The following is a 19,746-nucleotide window of genomic DNA, read 5'->3' as shown; positions in this document are numbered from 1 at the left end:
CCTTCAGTTAAAAAGACTCCAATACCTCAGGGTAATTTCATTCTAAATTGTTTCTCTGGCATTCTTGTAATGCCAGGTTGTCTGCAGTTGGGACACATATTGTATACTATATAATAATGTCTGTAGAACATTAATGTCAGTGTTTGTTTGTTTGGGGGTTTTTTTTGGCTCCCTTTTGAGCAAAGCTCTCCAGGAAAATGCTGTCCTGGTCAAAAGTGGTTTAATTAAATTAAATTAATTAAAGTCTGCTAAACTGACATTTGCCCTTTAATCAGAGCCAAGAGGAGGCTTTTGAAATCAAACGTTCCCGGTAGTCAGCGGAAAATTAGATCATAGTCTTGGCTTTACTTTGTCTCTGCTTTAAACAGCACAGGCAACAATGTGACTTTGACTTTGACTGCAAGCACTGTGCACAGATCCTGTTTATTTGCATCTATGTCTTCTATGCAGTGGTCTGCTGGGGGGGGGGGCACGGAAAGGGACAGAAAGAGACTGAACAGACTGGTCAGGAGGGCCGCTTCTGTCCTGGACTGCTCCCTGGACTCCATAGAGGAGGTGGGTGAGAGGAGGACGTTAACAAAACTCAAGTCCATCATGGACAACCCCTCTCACCCCCTGCACGAGACTGTGGGGGCCCTCAGCAGCTCCTTCAGCAGCAGGCTGAGGCCCCCACCCTGCAAGAAGGAACGCTGCCGCAGGTCATTTCTCCCATCAGCCATCAAACTCTTTAACAGCAGCATCACTGGCTGATGTTAACACACTGAGAAACAGTCCATAGTCACTACATGGTAGCTGATTGGCACTCATAATTTCATACACCTCTCCATACTGTGCATTTATGTTCATAGTGTAAATATTTATTTATTATCATTACAATATATATTTATTTACTATTGCTTATTTTTCTACTGTTGCTTATTTTATTTCTTTTCTCTCTATTACTGCTTATCTTGTTGAGCTACAAACACACAACACACAAGGTGGTGTGGAAACATTCATTCATGGAAATCAAGTTGAATAATGGGAAATCGTTAAAAGCTATTAATAGCTATGAATCCCCCAGGAAAGTCATTCTGAAAAGCTTTCACAAATAGTAAAAATTATTAGTAGAAGCTGACTGACATCTGCTGTGCAATTTGAAACCATATTCCACTTTTCATACAATGTCAACGAGAGCTGCTCCTGCATCAATATGAACATGTGTTTTCTTCACCTAAAATGTCTGTGCACGCTAAGCTCTCTACAGCCACTGCTGCAGCTGAAGTATTTCTTTTTGCTCCTGCTTGTTTCCCTCCCCTATATTTCACATCTTGGAAAGCACACTTCTGACACTGCACTCCAAATATCTGTCTGGAGGCAATATCTAATTCATCTCAATAGCATACTTTTTTACAAGGTGGCAACATTGCAAGATTGTATAGGTGACATACACCTTCAATTATGCACAAAGAACATCTAAACTGCCACGGCAACGCAAGAGCTCGATATGAATTAAGGAAAGTCGCTAAAGCAATGGATGAAATTACCCTCAAGCCTGCCATTGATCCCCCTGCTCCTTTTTTTTAAACCAAATTACATTTGAAAGTAGATTGTGGTCACTTGATCATGAATTTCTTTTCTCCAGTTTATTAGCCTCTCAGGGGGCTGTTGTTGTTGCAGAGGGTTGTGTAAAATTCTTACCAACATTCAAGAAAAGATGGGCTGAGTGTAATTTGCAGAGCCTGAGGTGTGTGTTTGTGTGTGTGCTATTGAATTATTGTCAGTGATGTTTCTATTATTGTCTACATGCATACATATGACTCCTTCAGCTGCCTCAATCCAGCATTCTAAATAACCAGCAGAGACTCCTGTGTCCTGTGCACCTGCACGCCACAGCATCACCTTTTCCGTGATTGTGTTTGTTGTCTGTGTGTGTGTGTGTGTGTGTGTGTGTGTGCACGTAGAAGTGCTCTTGGTAAGCAGTGTGTGTCTACTGAGGTAGGAGATGAGCGAGGTCAGCCTAATCTAGTACTAGATACAGTATGTGCTGGTGAAAGGTTGAAAATAATAATTTGATTGATTGATTGGATTTATATTTTTGATATTAAGTCCAATATATATATGCATATTAAATCAAGATATTATGTAGCATTTTGTGAATAGCTTTGTGATTATTGGATTGCTACACTAGGTTAACTGCAAATACCTGCAACAATATTCGCATCATGGAGTCGGCGCTGTTGTGCATGGCTCTGAATTTTCACACATTTCTGACACTACATGGTGGAGTTACATGTCGCCACCTGTGTCCCCCGTGTGGCGTTTGAGAACACCCACTTGTCATGTCTTATATTCCAGTATATGAAGTGTTGACCACACCGAGAAAATTTCATGGAAATCAAATGATGATTGCCACAGAAGGCTTACTTCCTGTTGCCACTAGGTGGACTCTTGTCACACCTTTGAAATTTGGGACAGATTGAACAATTTACACTAAAATTACAACAATTTACGACCTATGGGCAGTTACTCTAACTCAAGGTACTCAAGTTTGTTTTTTTTATTTCAATGGTTATATTATTCTAATTATTATAATTAAGCAACTTTTATTAATATCCTCTTGCTATACATGCTTAATTGTATCAATCTAACATTAGCTGAGCTAACATGCCAGCACAAGGCAGGGATCATTTCATTGGTCTATAGTACAATTGGAATTCTATTGATTGTGGAATTTTGACAAGGCTATCGCACAAAAAAATCCATGAACAGAGTAGAAATCTGACAGCAGATGATTCACCAGTGCACAGCAACAGTCTGAGTTCAAGGAGAAGGGCTGAACCTAGAGCGCAGGAAATCTGTGCAAGCAACAATATATTTAAATTGAAGCACTGGTGATAAAATTAAAATATGCAATCATTCGAGCAAAGTCAACTAAATTGTGTGTGTGCTGGACACATTTCTCTGATTGAAGTGACACAAATGAGCTGCAATTTTTTCCATGCTTTTCAAGCAGCTATGACTTAACCTTTAGCATTATTTGTTTTCTTAATCTATTTTATTGTTTTAGATATATGCCCAGCACTCCAAGGGTGTCAGAATCAGTTTCCAACCGGGATTACTTTCAAGATTTTGGTGCAAAAAATGTCATATTTATTTTAATTGTATTCCTTTCTTGTCCAAAACCAACTAACCAACCACACATTGCATCGAAATATTTTGAAGTTAGTGACATGGGCAGTATATTTACAGTTTATAATTAAACCTGCATATCACATTTTGGTCTTTAACCCCAAATAAAAGGTTCTTTTTTAACTTAGCGTTTGTTATGTCTTTGTCAAGTTTGTGTGTTTCCTGCTCCCGTGATTGTCCGCCCTACTCTGACTGTTTCCACCTGTGCTCCCTTCCCTGGTCTATATATTGTCTGCATCTTCCACTGCCCTGTGCCAGATCGTCTTGTGCTCTTGTGTCAAGCATCCCAGCAGTGTTCGTATCATGTTGAGAGTGTTAGAATCTAATCAGGTTAGTATTTGTGAGTAAGTACTGTATTTTTTGGATTTTGTATGTTTTTGGTACCTTGTCTTTGTTGATCTTGTTCAAGAACAAACTGCGCATTTTTCCCATCTGTTTGCCTCGCATTGAGCACTGAGTCCGTCTTCTTGTGTGTGCATTGTGTGTTGATTTACAGACATCTCAATCACAGTGTAAGTCTATGGGAAAAGTCTTTTTGAGCCCAATGGCATCACATGATGGACCCAGAAGTTTTAATTCCATGGTTTGGCCACTAAGTCAAATTTGCTTTAAAGCCCAAGGTGTAATGTAACCCAAAGACCTGCTGCCCCTAAGTGGAGCCTCACAGAGCTGCTAGCATGGCTATAGCTTTCATATGACGTATTTTATGCCTGTCTTTCACTGTCTTGGGACAGTGTTGGAAATAAATATTCTCACTTTAAAGTCCAACTGCCTCCTACTGGCCCACTTATTTCAAGCTCCACATCACCAGCTGAATTTGAAGTGAAAATTGGGGACTTTCCCTTTTGGATTGGTGTTTAAAATAAAATAAAACAAAACAAAATAAACACAGTAAACGAGCTCATTCTTTGTGAAAGGCTTCAGTGAGGGTTAAATGTGAAAAACCTAAAAGCTACAAAAAAAAATTGCAGTCACAGCAGAAGGTTTCATGGTATGATTTGGAAATCAAAGCATATGAGAGTTGAGGTAAATTCATATCCCCGTCCACATTTTCAGCTTTGCCCGCTTCCAGCCCAGTCACATAATCCTTTTGTAGTGCAAAAATACATTCTTTACAAAATAAGGGCGGCAGGGGCCAGAATAACTTCCCATGACAAACCCTCTGGGGACAACAGATGGAGGAGTGAGAGGAGGAAGTGGAAATTGGAGGAAGGAGGTGAGAGAGACCACCATTAGCTATTGTTGATATCTGCTGGCATGATCTGGTCTGACTGGGACAAGCTGCTTTAGCCACAGTAGGTAAATACAAATGGTGCAGTTGGCCTGATCCATTCTCTGCCCTTCACTCTTTTATCTGTTCACTGAATTATCTCCTCAACTGTGTGCGGGGCAGCATGTAGCTCAAAGGTCAGAGAAGTAGTTGAGTGCCCACCAAGCTGGCAGGCAGTGATTCCTTTGGTGAATGATTCTCTGAGTGACATGCACTGTGTATCATCAATCTGGGACACTCAATTGGAGTTGAGTCAGCGTGTCGAAGTGTCCATGAACCCCAACTTGCTCCTGCATAGCTTCAGTGTGTGAATGTGTGTGAGAGAATGGTCTCCTCCAACTTAGGTTCCTCCTGAATGAATGATGTGTGAATGGGTGAACCATGACCCACCAAGGGGTCTGGTGGCCATTTTGTAGGGAGTCCCCATTTGGTTCTTCTTTTTGTAGTACTCCATGTTACATTCCTTAGCAATATATAATATAGTTTGTTAGCTAGTCACAGTTAGATTGTTTGTATGTTTGATTTTGTTATGTTTTAATAACTTGACTCTGTCAAGAAATCCTTCAACTAGCTGTCAATATGGTAATTTTGGTTTTAGTTATAAAGTTAATTATTAATGATGATACCAAATTGATAATTTAGTATTTTATGAGACTGAATCATTTAAATTGGCTATCTTTTCCTCGTTTAACGAGGTGGTGCCCCGATCGAGGTGGACTTTACACTAAGTCCCATGATTCCATATAGTTATTAATTATTCTGGATAGTTGTTAATTGTTTCTGATTGCCAAATTGCCCCAGAAATGGTACAAACACCAACATTTATTGGTACCCCAGTGTACTGGGCACAACAGCATGTTTCCCCAAAATACACATAAACAGTACATCTCAGGTTGTGGTATATTGCTAGAGAGATTTTCTCAAAAATGACTCACAGCATAGCCGATTGTTTCATTCCTCACCTGTAGTATATATGACCTATAAACTCTAAATGAAACTTGAGGCCGGCATGTAAGGAAAACAGAAATATCTTCTAAGAGGTGCTCTAAACTGATTTTTTATTTTCTGTGGCAGATTGTTACCCTGTGGTTTCATTTATAGGCCACTTTATCTACAGTGTAATAACAAAGTCTTGATGGCTACAAACATCAAAATCTTCAGTCTGTCTTCTCCAGGATTGGCGCTGCCTTTTCACACTTCAGATAAACTCATGAAAACCTTCCAGGGTAAACCAGGAATTGACCCGTTTGAATTGCTACAAACTGAACATGACAGGCGGCGATCATCTGTGATTCATACAAAGGGTCAGGTGCAGCTATCAGTGGCAGCCACACAGAGGGAGGGCCGGAACTAAATGGATGAGAAATTAGTCTTGCTAAATGAGACAATAATGATTTTCAGTCACATCCTCCCCGCTGCAATGAGCACATTGATACATCGTAACTGATAAGCAATATTAATCAATCTCAGGCTCTGTGTTTTCTCACACCTGGGGACTGAAGTCTATCCCTGACGCTTTTGGTAAAAGGTGGAGGAATATACTGACCAGTCAACTGCAGGGCCAATGTGGTCGTTCTAGACAATCATATTCACACATGCTATATTAGCAATAAAGAACTCTTTTGAGTCACTTGTCTTTCACTGGAGGATGGTTCCCCAAAGGAGACCCACTGAGACACAGGTAGAACTCCTGGATTGGGTTGCATCAACTACTTGTTGTTCACTACTAGCTGGTTTAACTAGTGATTGTCATGATTAATGTCTTAGCTAGTAACCATGATAATAACTTAATTTATATGGTATCTTTAAAAAATACAGTTAAGGAAATTAGGAGATTTACACTATAAGCACAATACAATTAAATAAGATCCAAAACTCAACAGATAAAGAAGATAAAATAATTGAAATGATTATGATTAAATGAAACCTCTGTAGCACTGGCCAAACAAAAGCAATCAAGTATCTAAAACTTGATTTTATATCATATTTATATATTATTTATATATATATATATATTCATATTTTTATATATATGTATGTATATGTAATATAGTATATGTGTGTGTGTGTGTGTGTGTGTGTGTGTGTGTGTATGTATATGTATGTATATATGTATATGTATGTGTGTGTGTGTGTGTGTATATATATATATATATATATAACCATCACTTTGGTTATCTATTCACTTTCCATCTGCCATCATCAGGTCAAAATGTTTATTTATGAAAGACTTTGACCAAATACCTGCTAAACTAATGATACTCCCATCAGATTTTAGTGCACGTTGTGCTTAGTGCTAACTAGCTAATGTTTGAGCTAGCTAATGTTAAAATGCTAAACTAAGTTGATTACCTGTTGAATATCAGCATTATCCTTGTTAGCATGATGCCGTTAACTAAGTTTGACTGAATGATATATACGCTAAGATAATACTGACGGATTTAATCACATTAAGCTCTTGCCCAATGACCGCTGGAATTGGCTCCAGCTCCCCCGTGACCCTTAAGGATAAGCGGTATAGACAGTGAATGGATGGATAATTACGTTGATTATCTTCCACCCCCTTATTTTCCTGGTACCCAAACTGTAGGGGATCGACTGCATGTTCACACTGTGATCTCAGGAGGTGGAGAAGCAGCTGCTCCAGGGGATGACTGAGGCTGTGCCAGCAAAGGCAGGGGAGACACTGGCTGCTATGTCAAACCTATTGTAGAAGTGGTTTAACTCATGGCCATGTCCTCATCACCCACTGTTGCCTGAGTATTCTTCTGCCTGTAGCCAGTGATAAACCTCATACCCCTCCAAACCTCTCTAGTGTTGTTGTGCTGTAGCTTTCTCTCCGCTTTCCTTTTGAAGACCTCCTTGGCCTGCTTTAGACTCCTCTTTAGCTCTTGTTGCACTTGCTTGTATTTCTCCTTGCTTCCATCCCTAAAGGCCCCTTTTTTCTGGTTGTGGAGTGTCTTATGTCACTGGTGATCCAGGGTTTATTATTGGGAAAACAGTGTACAGTCCTTGCCGGTATACCCGTGTCCCTATAAAAGTTAATGTAGTCCACAGTGCAGTCAACCATTCAGTGTCAGTGTCTGAGTCATTGTTTTTTTCTGTGACTTCAGCAGTACATCCCAATCTGTGCACTCAAAGCAGGCCCTAAGTGACTCTCTGGCCTCTGGTGTCCACTTCCTGAATGTGTGGGTGGTTGCAGGCTACCTCGGTACACAGGGTTTGTTGGAAGATTTAAGAAAGACCAGGCTGTGATCTCACACACAAAGAATAGAGATAAGAGCTACATGTGCCAACACATGTTGTAAATAGAAGAATACACATATTCACAGATGCACACATGTATTCACGCTAGATAGTCATATACGCACAGTTGTACTGTACAAATATGGAGCAGGACATACACGACCACATACACACATACATAGCAGTACAGTACTTTTCCTGCATCTAATTTCCTTTCAGCCACAAGCAGTCATCCCATTGATGAATCTACATACATGAATGTTCATTGAGAGGAAGAGAATAAAGATGTAAATCTCCTGGGCCTCATGTGTTCTCTGCAGAATCATGACAATATAAAGTACAACATAATCTACAGTGTGTACAGCTGTTGGCCGCTTCTACTAAAAAGGATTTATTTTTACTGGGACCCGATCCAGTAGGAAATGAGCCATAACCATGACAGCGTTAGTGTGTTAGTGGGTTCCACTCACTGAGCACAGAGTGTCTCTCAGAATATGAAAATTAAAAGGGTTCCTATGATGGAGGAAAAGAGAGCCTCAATGTTTTATCACACAGTCAGCACAACAGAAGTCAATGTGGATTCAAATGTTGATCACTTTGCTTTGATACAAAATGCATTTAATGGCCACATTTTTTCTCTCTCTCAAATTCAACCACCACCAAACCTCCGTGTGTTTCCACTCCATCTGACATCTTTTCAGACTATTGTGGGGAAAAAAGCGTTAAGCACCTAGTATAAGGTACCACAGATACCATGCAATAAAAGAGGCCTTTTTCCTTTTGCTGTGATGGAATCTTGATTTATGCTAAACGAACAAGCATATGAATAAACTAGAAAATGCACAGGTGCACAGACATGCACTGAAATCATGTCATGTCAGGGGTTACATACCATACACTCAAAACATTCCCTTGCCCATGTGAGGACACACACATACACACACACACACACACACAAGTCCAATCCCCGAAATAAAGATATCAGGAGAACCACAGACTCTGCTTAACATGCTGATGTAGATTTTATATTTATAGTGGTATAGAAAGGAAAGCAAGTCATGGAAATATTATAAGAGATGGAAAAAGGTGAGGTTTTATGTTTACATGGATCTTCATGGGCAGTTTATCTATTTGTCTCCTATACAGACAGCCCAGAGCCTGTTCCAGCTGTGTGGACATGCACTGAAATCATGCTTTGTCAGTTAACCAGATAACACCATGGATTCTAGAAGTACGTGTAAAATGGGATGTTACACATGGTGGAAATTCATGTTTTATGTTTGCTTCACAAACAGTTCAATAAAAAAAAGACCCAACCAATTCTGGCTAAAAGAACATAATAATGTTCTGGGCGGCTGTGGCTCAGAGGTAGAGTGGGTCGTCCATCAATCGGAAGGTGGTTTGTTCCCCGGCTCCTGTGAATCAGCATGTCGAAGTGTGCTTGGGCAAGAAACTGAACCCCAAGTTGCTCCTGAAGCAGCTTCAGTGTGTGAATGTGTGTGGTAAAAATAGTCTCCTCCAACTAAGATTCCTCCTGTATGAATGATGGGTGAATGAGGATGTGATGTAAAAGCGCTTTGAGTGAGCAGTTTAGCGACTTCTATCATCTCTGTTGTTTAAGTTTTGAAGACACACTGATTTACACTTGGACACATACATGCATACACAAGAACGCGCACACACTTAAAGGTGGATGCACACACACAATTGAATTGAACCTGAATGAATGTACAATGAACACACAAGTGCATGCTTGTGCAGACGTATAAAGAAAAAAAAAAGTTGACTTGTTGGGCATAAGTAAGACTTCTTGGGCCCATGTGACGGATGCCAGTGATGTAATTGCATGGTTTGGCTACTATATGAAATTGGCTTCAAAGCCTGGCACACTTCCTGGGGTCTTGGGGCTGTGTCTTCAGCATCCTCAGATCCTGTTAACAACCCTGGGGCAGACAAACATATATAGAATGCAGAGAGGAGAGGGAGCCTCAAATCCTCTGGTAGAGAATAAGATGAGCGGCAACCTCTCAAACTCAAGCTTATTGTTTAAGACCCTGAGCTCAATCTCCAAAGTAAATATCAGGAGAACCACAAGACTTGGCAGATGATTTTATGTTTGCGGTTTTGAAAATAAGAAAATGACGGAAAGTAAGAAAAGTAAGGAGTGAAGGAAAAAAAGACAGTTTTTCTGTTATCATTTTATGTGGGTGTCTGTGGAGCAGTTTGTAGCACCCCCGTCACCGTGAAGCTCCCTGTGTCATAATCTTTAATCTGATTGATTCCAAAACTAAAGTGCAGGATCAAAACAAGTTTTTTCTGCATAATTTTCTACATTTTGATGATAAAAATGATGCATGTGGAGTAAACTGTAAGAACTGTAGAAGACAACTGTAGAAGCTCGAGTGAGTTAAAGACGCATTATTCCAAATAGTTTCTCCTCTCTACTGTCATGTGGCTCAAACTCTAATTCAATACACATCCATTATGAAATCTGGAAGGGTCTCAAAAAAAAAAGTATAGAATGTAAACTGTTACTGCATGAAAACCATGCTATCTATCAAAAAAAGACCCATTCAAATGCTCAATTATTCTTCTATATTTATGGCAATGCAGTTCAGTTTGGTTATTATCTATACCACATATACCATATATTATAGGTAGTACAAAACAAGTATGATGGACAGTAATAGTGTGATTGTGCTTTGCACAGCTGGCACACTAATGAAATATACTACAGACAGTAATGCAAAGCTACCTGTTCATGTTCAATAGGTCATTGTGTAATGAGCAGGGCTGCACAAAACTGGTAAACAAGCTTGACATAGTAGAAATATGTAATGTCAGTTGTGTCACAGCACGGTATACATTTCTGGTCTACAAACCTTCCTTGATCCAGTAATGTAGCCTACTGAAATCATTAAGCAGCTACTTTGGCTTTCCACCACCTACAAAGAAACAGACCAGAACGAACCAGAGCGGTAGAAAAGAATTGTCTCTTAAATATCGCACCAAGATGTGCAAGAAGTCATTTACAGCAACCAAAACAGGTGTTTTATACAGGGGCACTGAATTTCAATCATCAGAAAAAACATGCGAAATAGCACAAGTAAATGATAAATGAAGAACAATGGCAAGCTCTATGTAAGACTATGCTACGGGGGTCAGTACTAAACAGTACACCCAGTACTCACCTGAGTATCTGACTAAAAAGTTATGAGCACCCCTGGTAATGACAGGCAGAGTGTAACTGTTTGGAGACACATGTTGTCAGTGGTCTGCTACAGGAGTTGATTCTGAGATCTATATCAAGTGTTGGCTGCATTTGTTCATTTTCGAATCTTCTCTTATCCTTGGAGAATCTAAGGATAGAGGGCACGTACGTGTAGTGTGTGTTGTACAGACTGTGAAGCCCCTTGATCCAAATTGATTTGTGATATTGGGTTATGAATAATATTGACTCGTCTTGACTAGAACAACCTGAACAGGTGAAGTATATGAAAAGGTGAACTCAGTATAGAGAAATGTGTGTGTTGTGGGTAGATGGGTGCACTTGAGAATCAAAGCTTCCTTTTCCTTTTTGGACACATTTTGTCGTTCGGGCATCACTGAATCCCAGTAATCTTTAATCAGAGAGGCAAAGCAGTATCGCAGCATGGTCTCTACCACCTTTAGCGAATGGAGGATACAGCAAAATCTGTAGTTAGTAATTAGTGTTTCTTTCTCTAGAATATTGCCATAAGACCTTATGAGTGAGCAGATGGGAATTCAGCAGCACATTTTCTGTAAAGTGATCATAGAAGTTTAGTTTTTTGTTACCACTCTTAACACTTTCATAACAGCCATGTATTTTGCTGTCAATGATTTAAGAGAAAATTAATTTTGATTAATTATCTTTAGATAATTAGTCATGTTTTAATAAATTCTTTAATTCCTTCCGATTAATTGCGTAACGAATGCGATATATTAGAGTACATGATTGAAAGGTTTTAGGATCTTCTTCAATTCAGGATCACTTGCCTGATTTCTTATGATTTCTCACAGTGAAACCCGCAGCTTACCTGTCCAAGGCGATAGCGGTCATTGAGCAGATGCTGGCAAAGACGGCCGCGATCGGAAAGAAGTTGTGGAAGCGGCAGTAGACCAGTCCGAAGTACCACTCGTTGTGCACGGCGTAGATGAAGTTTATCACCGTGTTGAAGGCGGACATGGAGGCTTCGGCGAACGCCAGGTTGAGCAGGAAATAGTTGGTGACGGTCCTCATGCGTTTGTGCGCCATAATAATCCAGATCACTGTAAGGTTGCCGACCACGGACACGATAACTATACAGCTGTACGCAATGGCCCAGAGGACAACTCTCCAGACTGGCTGTACGAACTGGTTCCAGTTCACTGTCCCGTTGTTGGTCTCGTTGGAGATGGTGGACACATTGCTGTTGTTGAATAAAGGATCCATTTCGCTGTTTGAGACCGAAAGTCACTCTAAAAACCACTGGATATAAAACTGATCCTGTGCCATATCCACTGCAAACAATCGGAAGTTTCAGAAAAGCCTCTCTGTGTTGGAGGTGTCTGCGCAATGTTCATTTAAAGACTCCGCTGCCTTGGAATCACAACATTTAGGAATTCAGTACAAGTATTTTATGTGGACATTCGGATAACAGCCTATAAAAAGCTTTAGGATTGTTTGCTGTGCGTAAAAACAAAAACGCGCCTTTTACGCGCCTCGCAGCACCATTCTGTGCTCCCTCACTGGCCGGACGTACCCGAGCTGTCTGCTCCGTCGTCTCTCCCGCAGTGGCTCTGCGCTCTCCTCCTGCTGTTCTGCTCGAACTGAGTGGCTGCACAGCAGCTTATGGATCGAGTCATTGCGCACCCGTCCAATAGGCAGTCTCTTCAGTTCTGATTGCAAATGAAGCCTGGTAATTCAATCTGACCCAGACCGCACGGGGAAACCAACAGGTTTATCACGCCTAAATACCTCTTATCTGAATTCATTTGATTTGATTTCGTTATAGGTAATAACAAACAGCACACAAGCAGGATAGTAAATGGTAAAACGAATACAGACAGTCCCATGAATACTACTAGCACTACTACTAATAATAATAATTATAATAATGATAATAATAACAACAACATGTTATTTTCAGCAGCATAGTGGTAGCAGCATTGGCATCACGAATTTCATCCACCTGAAATAGATTTAATCTTCAAAAACAGCTCAGTGTAGTGAGAAATGTGCCCCCTCTTGTGGACTCACAAACCAGATTGTGTATTTGCAAATCGGCCTCTTCAGAGGATGCAAAAAGATCAGTTGCAGGAATTCAGGGGGTGTCTTCACACATTTCACAGTGTGTTATCAAAGAAGCTGCTTGCCTCTAAGACAAAACACAATGTAAAGACACACTTAACAGTATAATAAGATCCTCCGACTTATATTAATAAGATTCACTAATAATGTGCCATTACAGCATTTAATGGCAAGAAGACTACAGGCTTTTACTGTTACAATACAATGCTTTATATATTTTACCAGAGTCTTGCTACTGGCACTATTTTTCATGTCTGCATTATTCCCAGAGAAGCAACATGAGAGGATTAATGAGGTAATGTGAAAGGCTACTTCCAAGCTTGCCGCTGGAATCTTGATTGCACTATAAGACTGGGGAGTGAAAAGCTGAATGAGCCTTAAACACACACCCACACACTCTGGGTTTAGTGCGAACACCCTAACCCAAGATGGTGAACATGGTAAACATTCTATCTGCTAAACATCAGCATGTTAGTATCCGCTCCCCCACAGACATCCCACAAGGTTGTATTCCCTTACATGAATTATGCCTTTGTCAATTTAATGATAGACAGTAAACGTTATTGTAGACTCTTGTTGGAACATAGTGTTAACGACAAAGACATTTTAAGCTATAAGAGCTGAATTTGAAATGAAGGCATCTTTGTCTATCAACATAATACATACAATAATTGTGCCAGTTTTAAGTCATACAGTTTAGAGCCTGCGGTTTGCATCTACAAATGTTCCTTTTAAAAAAAATGTCGATGCTTTGCATGTATTATATGCAGCCTTGAACCAGTAGTCAGTCCGTCATCCAATAAGATGCGCGTAAGAGTTGCATGTCCATGCTTTTTCAGCCTCTGTCACTGTATTACATCAAGAGTGCTTTAATCAAAAACTAGGATTCTCTGAACAGCCTTAGCCTTCCACAAGTGAACAACCTCTATTCACCATTTAATGCAGAGCTTTCTCACACCAATGAGCCTGAGAAACAAGCTGCTGATTACTAGAAAAATGCTCTCATGAAATGCAGAGTGAATAAAAGTTACTGCAGAAACTAGGAAATACCATGAAGTAGGAAACAGTCGCTGTAAATTAATTGCTTAAAACACTGCAGCCACATCCCACACATCAAACATTAGACACTTTTTTTATATCACACACTGAGGCCATAATTTATGACGTCAAACTCGCAGAGCACAGAAAATGTCTCTCCTCATAGCTCTTATATTTATTGCACTGCAGGCTATTGCTTTCATGCTTGTTCTGTGTTAATGCCAAGTACCCAGAACATTGTGTACCTCCTGTAAGACCCCTTTGTGGGTTACCATCTTAAATAAGAATCACTTGAAAATAGAGATAGCAATTTTATGTGTGGATGCTGTGATTACATGAAATGATGGACAAAAAGGGCAAATAGGCATTTAGCCAGTCTTTCCATCCATCTGTCTGTTCAAAACTTTGGTCCAGGAAGAGACATCTCAACAAATGATTGGCCAGATTGCGATGAGATTTCATGTAATTTTGTCCTTTCTACTGTTATTAAGTCAAAATGACCCACTGACAAGCATTTTAGTCCGTGACAACTTTAACAACTGAATTTCCATTAGATTTTCTGTGAATTCGTGGTCCTCAGGGATGTCGCTGCACTGTTCTTTAACAATGGCATCAGATCACAATTCTAACCTCGTGCACAGGATTTTTCAAACAGGAAAAGTGGAAAAAAAAAAAAAAAAAGAATTGTATTTGCATGTGACTGTTATAGAAATATCAGAATGTTTATGGGGGTTGTGATAGTAGCTGCTGGATGTTTCCTTCACTCCTGTAATTTTCTGCAAATGTCACATAATGTCAGTGAACTACGTCCTACCCCTTAATAACCCCAACAGCATACCCACCAAAAATCTTATCCCTTGAAATATTGGCCTCTACCAAACGGTTGAGATGTCGTAAGTAAAACATGTTTTCAATAAGATATAGCGAGTCAAAATGTGCTCTACCATATGGTTGAGCAGAAGGTTAAAGGGTTAAATCATAGATGGTGTCCAGTCATGGCAATTGTTTTCCTCCAGCACAAGGACATTGCTTTTCTCTTGGGAAAGCTTTGATCCACTCTGGGCTGTTCTATCCATCACAGCTGTCAGAGCTCCACAGTGGGGTCTAAAATGCTTGGAAGGAGAAGAAGGGGTGAATGACGTACACACATACTGATAAGATATTCCTCCTCATTTCACTCTACATCCAGCTACATCAGAGGTGCACCGCTCAGCTCTAGCAATGAAATGACTAAGTCGGTCACAATAACTTGCACTTCTGTGCCGTCCATGCACCATGTGACACTGATTCACAGATATAGAGTTAAAGGAGGGAGCGGTGTTGTTTCCTCTATTGAAGACAGACCAAGTTGGACACGAGGGAGTTGACATGCTCTAATCTTCTGTGCCTCGCACCAGAGTCACCACAAGGACGCCACACTTGTACAGTTTTGTCCTTAAATGAGATAGCCTTTGTTTGAAATAAACTCACATTTTGAATGGTACAGAACGGATTACGACCGGAACCAGCTTGCCTTAGCATTGTCAGATTAGGCTAGGTACGTTTTCTTGGAAAATAATTCTAAGGCAACATATTTTGTTTTGAACATCTATAACATTTACTTGTCTTTATTGCCCAGTAGATCATTAGTAAATGAAGTGATTAACATGCCTATTCATACTTTTTTATCATCATGATAATTATTATTTGCCATTACAAGCACTGTGCTACAGAGCTGGATTTCCTGCCAGTGCTTCAAGCAAATATGAATGAATGCTTAATGTCAAAAGGCTGACATAGAGTCAGACCCAGTAGCCTGTCTCTCTAACACCAGATCACTCTTTAACAAACTTAAGGGTAACTTAACATAAAATGTTAAATGTCAAAACTAACTTCATTTGAAATAATGTAATGAGAGCAACACTTTTCAAGGGAGAGAACTAACTACACTACAAATCAATTGATTATTTTAGTATGAGGGTTTACACACAGAAATCAAGATTTGCGAATTACTATACAAAATGAAGAGAATAACCATTTACTAGACTTAGACTTAGCTGCTGTAACTTGCTGCCACTCTCACGGCGCCATCTTGGAGAACCTACTATGCCCACTAAACTAAAAATTATTCATCGTGCAACGTTATTTGGCAAACTTTGCAGTCTTATCCCACAATAAAAAAAACATGTTGCATTATGCAAGAGCATAAAATCCAAAAACCTCACAATAAAAACTTGCATGAAAATGATAAAATAAACCTTACTGAACTTTTAGAAATCCACTATGGTCATGTAACCATGACCTGGGTGTTCTGTGTTGTCTGATATCAGGTGTCGCACTTTTACTATTGATAGCAAGCCTAAAATATACTGCAAAAATAATCCTGCTTCATTAAAATCACCCTGTAAGCAATAGACGATAAGGTACATGCACAAACTGTCATGAAGAATTGTCATTTTATACTGTAGATTGTTATAGTGCCACGCTGCTATAGCTACAGTGAAATCTAAAGTGGTTGTAACTTTTACATTGATAAGCAAGCTGTGCTAAACTGCTAGTTAGTGACATTCAATAAACAGTTTTGAACTGTTCTAAAGCAGGTGCTAACAAGTGAAGCCAATATGGAGGTGACTTAAACCTGCATTCTTTCTGATGGCCAGCACGCGGTAAAAAGATGTCCGGTTATGTGGAGGTCTGTGAGAAAATGATGCTACTGCTCACTTGATTTATTATTTACAGTTAACATTTTCCTGATGAGTTTATGGTCTCAGGTGCTCAGTGTCGAGTCTTCTTCATGTCCAGTCTTCATGTTATGGTAACATTTAGAGTGAAACAGATGATAACGTCAGTGGTTTTGTTTAAGACAATGTGAAGGAATTTTTTGAATTTGTCACGTGGGTTTCCCTGGATCATGGTTGGGTCAGGGCGGCGGGGGGGTCACCCTCAGACTGAATTGTGACCATAAGGAAAGGTGCTCTTTGGAGCACAGTTTATCTGATTGTTTTGGCTCTGTTGTCAGGGTTACCAGGTGATAGCTGTGCTCTAGACATTGCAAGATAGACTGTTGCCTGTTGGAGAAACATGCTGATGATGCCCTACCATAGAACCAATGACCACATTTGGCGTGGAGTAACTTTGGCACGCCTAGCAGGGTTAAAAGACTGATCACAGGAGGCATCCTTCAGAACTGCAGTGACATCAGGCCATATTCACGCTGTTGTCTCCACTCTCCATGGCCAAGCATCAATAAACATTACTAACTAATGTGGAAACTGCAGATAAAAACAAACTTTTAATTTCAGGCCTTTGAAGGCCCCTCTCAGACCTTCTCAGTAAACAGACTTTACTTTCCACAACTAAGGCTATAATACATTCCTCTGCAATATATGCCTGGGGCTCCAAGAGGCCTGTTCCTCCCCCTGGAAAATTCCAGAAGCAGAGGGAAAGAAAGAAATAGAGAAATATAGGATGGGGGGTTAAAGAAGGGAGAAGTAATACAGACAAAAACCAGCAAAAGAGAGATGAGAGAGAATGCAGGAGAGAGAGGTAGGAGAGCTTAAGATGAGAGAGAGGGGAACAAGGGGAGAGGGAGAAAAAAAGGATTGCAGAGAAAGAAGAAGAGAAACAATGTAAGGGAATTTCATTTATGTGTGACACTGAGTAACAGTGTTTTACATTAACATGTATGTGCCAACACCCACCCATCCACAGACATTAAGGGGATAGGTATGTCTGCCTTTATGTATACTATTTATTTTATTATCATTACTGATGAAAATAGTATTTTATTGTTTATTGTTTCATAACCAATTGAGACTTTTGCCGTTGTAAGACAATGTATAGTCAAGGGAGCTGAGAATAATAATTGTGTGGGCCTATTATCAGGATTATGGAGGATTTCACGGTTACTACAACAGACACCCATGGGCATACTCCAGCTTCCCATTACCGCCCCTTCATGGTATCCTGGTTTATACAGTAAGAGGAGTCCAACTGCTCCAAAGTGTAGGCTCATTCGATGATCATTGGATGTTGCTGAATCGTCCGAGCCAGTATGACTCTTGCATTTGCAGTTTCACCATCATCCTGAGGACCTTGCCCAAGGGTCCACCACACTGGATACGTGGCTGATATCAAGAAATCCTACCAGTGACTGGAAAAGGCTGGAACAGAAGCACCAATCACGGCAGCACTAGAGCAGGCACTTGGTACAAGATCCATAGAGGCAGGGGTCTACCGCACCAGACAGGACCCCAGGTGCAGGCTGTGTGAAGATGCTCTTGAAACAGTCCAGTACATAATAGCAGTAAGAAATAGTGTAAGATGTGTGTACAGAAACATCTGCACTGAGTATGGACTGGAATATACCACCCAAAGTGGTTAAGAATAACATGTGACTTAAACACAGTCAGTCTGCTGTCAGTCAGTATAGAGACTTTATAGAGCTTTCATTTCTGGTGATAGTGTGACCCACTGTGGCTCAGTTACCTGGCATCTGGCCATCACTGACTATTAATAGTGTGTGGTGTGTATGTGTATACATGATGTGATGCACAAGTTGACTTTTTTTAATACCCGCACCCACCCATTCAGCCACAAAGCCCAACCCACAAAATATGCATTAATCAACCGCCCCAACCTGACCTGACACCCAATCCGCCAACTTTAGGCATTATAGTGGCGTGATGGACAGGACAGGACTGAAGACTGCGACAAGGATGGAGCAAAGACTGAGTGCCACACAGAGAGAGAGAGAAAGAGAGAGAGAGACAGAGAGAGAGAGAGTAAGAGGGTAAGAGATAGAGAAAGGTGGACTATTGTACACAATGTTTCTGCAAGTTACTATTAACTTAGGATCGACCCACACATGCTACCTGGGTGCAAGGTACCAGTGAAAATGTGGTTAAGAATTTAATTATTCTCTCACTTAGTGGATTTGATGCTGAGTGAATAGACAATAAACTGATTTCAGACATGGCAAACACATGGTAAAAGTGGGGTGGTTTAAAATATGCATTATGTAGAACTGCTTATATGTTCTGTATATATTAACATAATATCAATTTTGAAATAAATGATATATATTCCTCACAGCTTAGTGGTCACAAAAGGGAGAGGTTCTGAGTGTATATATGTGTGTGTGTGTGTGTAGTATGGAGTGTGGAAAAGGAGGCTGGCAGAAGAGTGCACGGATTCAGACGACTTAACGCAAGAAATGAGCTAGGTCCCTGAATCGACAATCGTGGGGACTCTGGGACATGGGAACATTTCTGAATTCCAAATTATTTCTGACCTTTCCATTGACTGAATTTCAGTAGCTTGGCTTAAAACTCCCCTACTTCCCACTGAAAATTTAAACTCAGTCATTTGTGAAAGATGTGAGCTTCTATGTGATGCCTTTGTTGAGCTGTTGTCACCCCAGTGACCCTTGACCGTGCACAGGGGTGACGGATTGAATTCCTTCGAGGAAGATCAACTAATATGTCGATGAATTAGAGGAGTATTTGGAAAGATTAGATATCTTATTGAGCAGTGCATAACCATTAATTCCTTTTCTGTGGACTGGATGCAATCCCAACATGAATCAGGGATCCATGACCTTCCATCACAAGGCGGAGCATGATAACATATGTTTCTATTGATTTTTTTTTTTTGCTTCAGTATGGCGTGAGAGGTCAGGGTCACCCACAAAGCAAACATGTCTTGCTGAAGGAGACGTAATAAGTGTGGA

General features: G+C 40.3%; 1 protein-coding gene across 1 annotated transcript in view; it reads right to left on the bottom strand.

Annotated features, from left to right (window-relative positions):
* tacr1a (tachykinin receptor 1a) overlaps window positions 1-12,140 on the bottom strand; it is a 37,717-nt gene extending 25,577 nt beyond the window's left edge. Inside the window, exon 1 of the mRNA XM_070833859.1 lies at window positions 11,746-12,140. Coding sequence (XP_070689960.1) covers window positions 11,746-12,140 — 395 coding nt within the window. The remainder of the gene's footprint in view (window positions 1-11,745) is intronic.
* Window positions 12,141-19,746: the final 7,606 nt, after the last annotated feature.

This window comes from Pempheris klunzingeri, chromosome 7, assembly GCF_042242105.1.
Source record: "Pempheris klunzingeri isolate RE-2024b chromosome 7, fPemKlu1.hap1, whole genome shotgun sequence".
Classification (NCBI taxonomy): domain Eukaryota; kingdom Metazoa; phylum Chordata; class Actinopteri; order Acropomatiformes; family Pempheridae; genus Pempheris; species Pempheris klunzingeri.
This window is presented reverse-complemented; position numbering and strand designations above follow the sequence as displayed.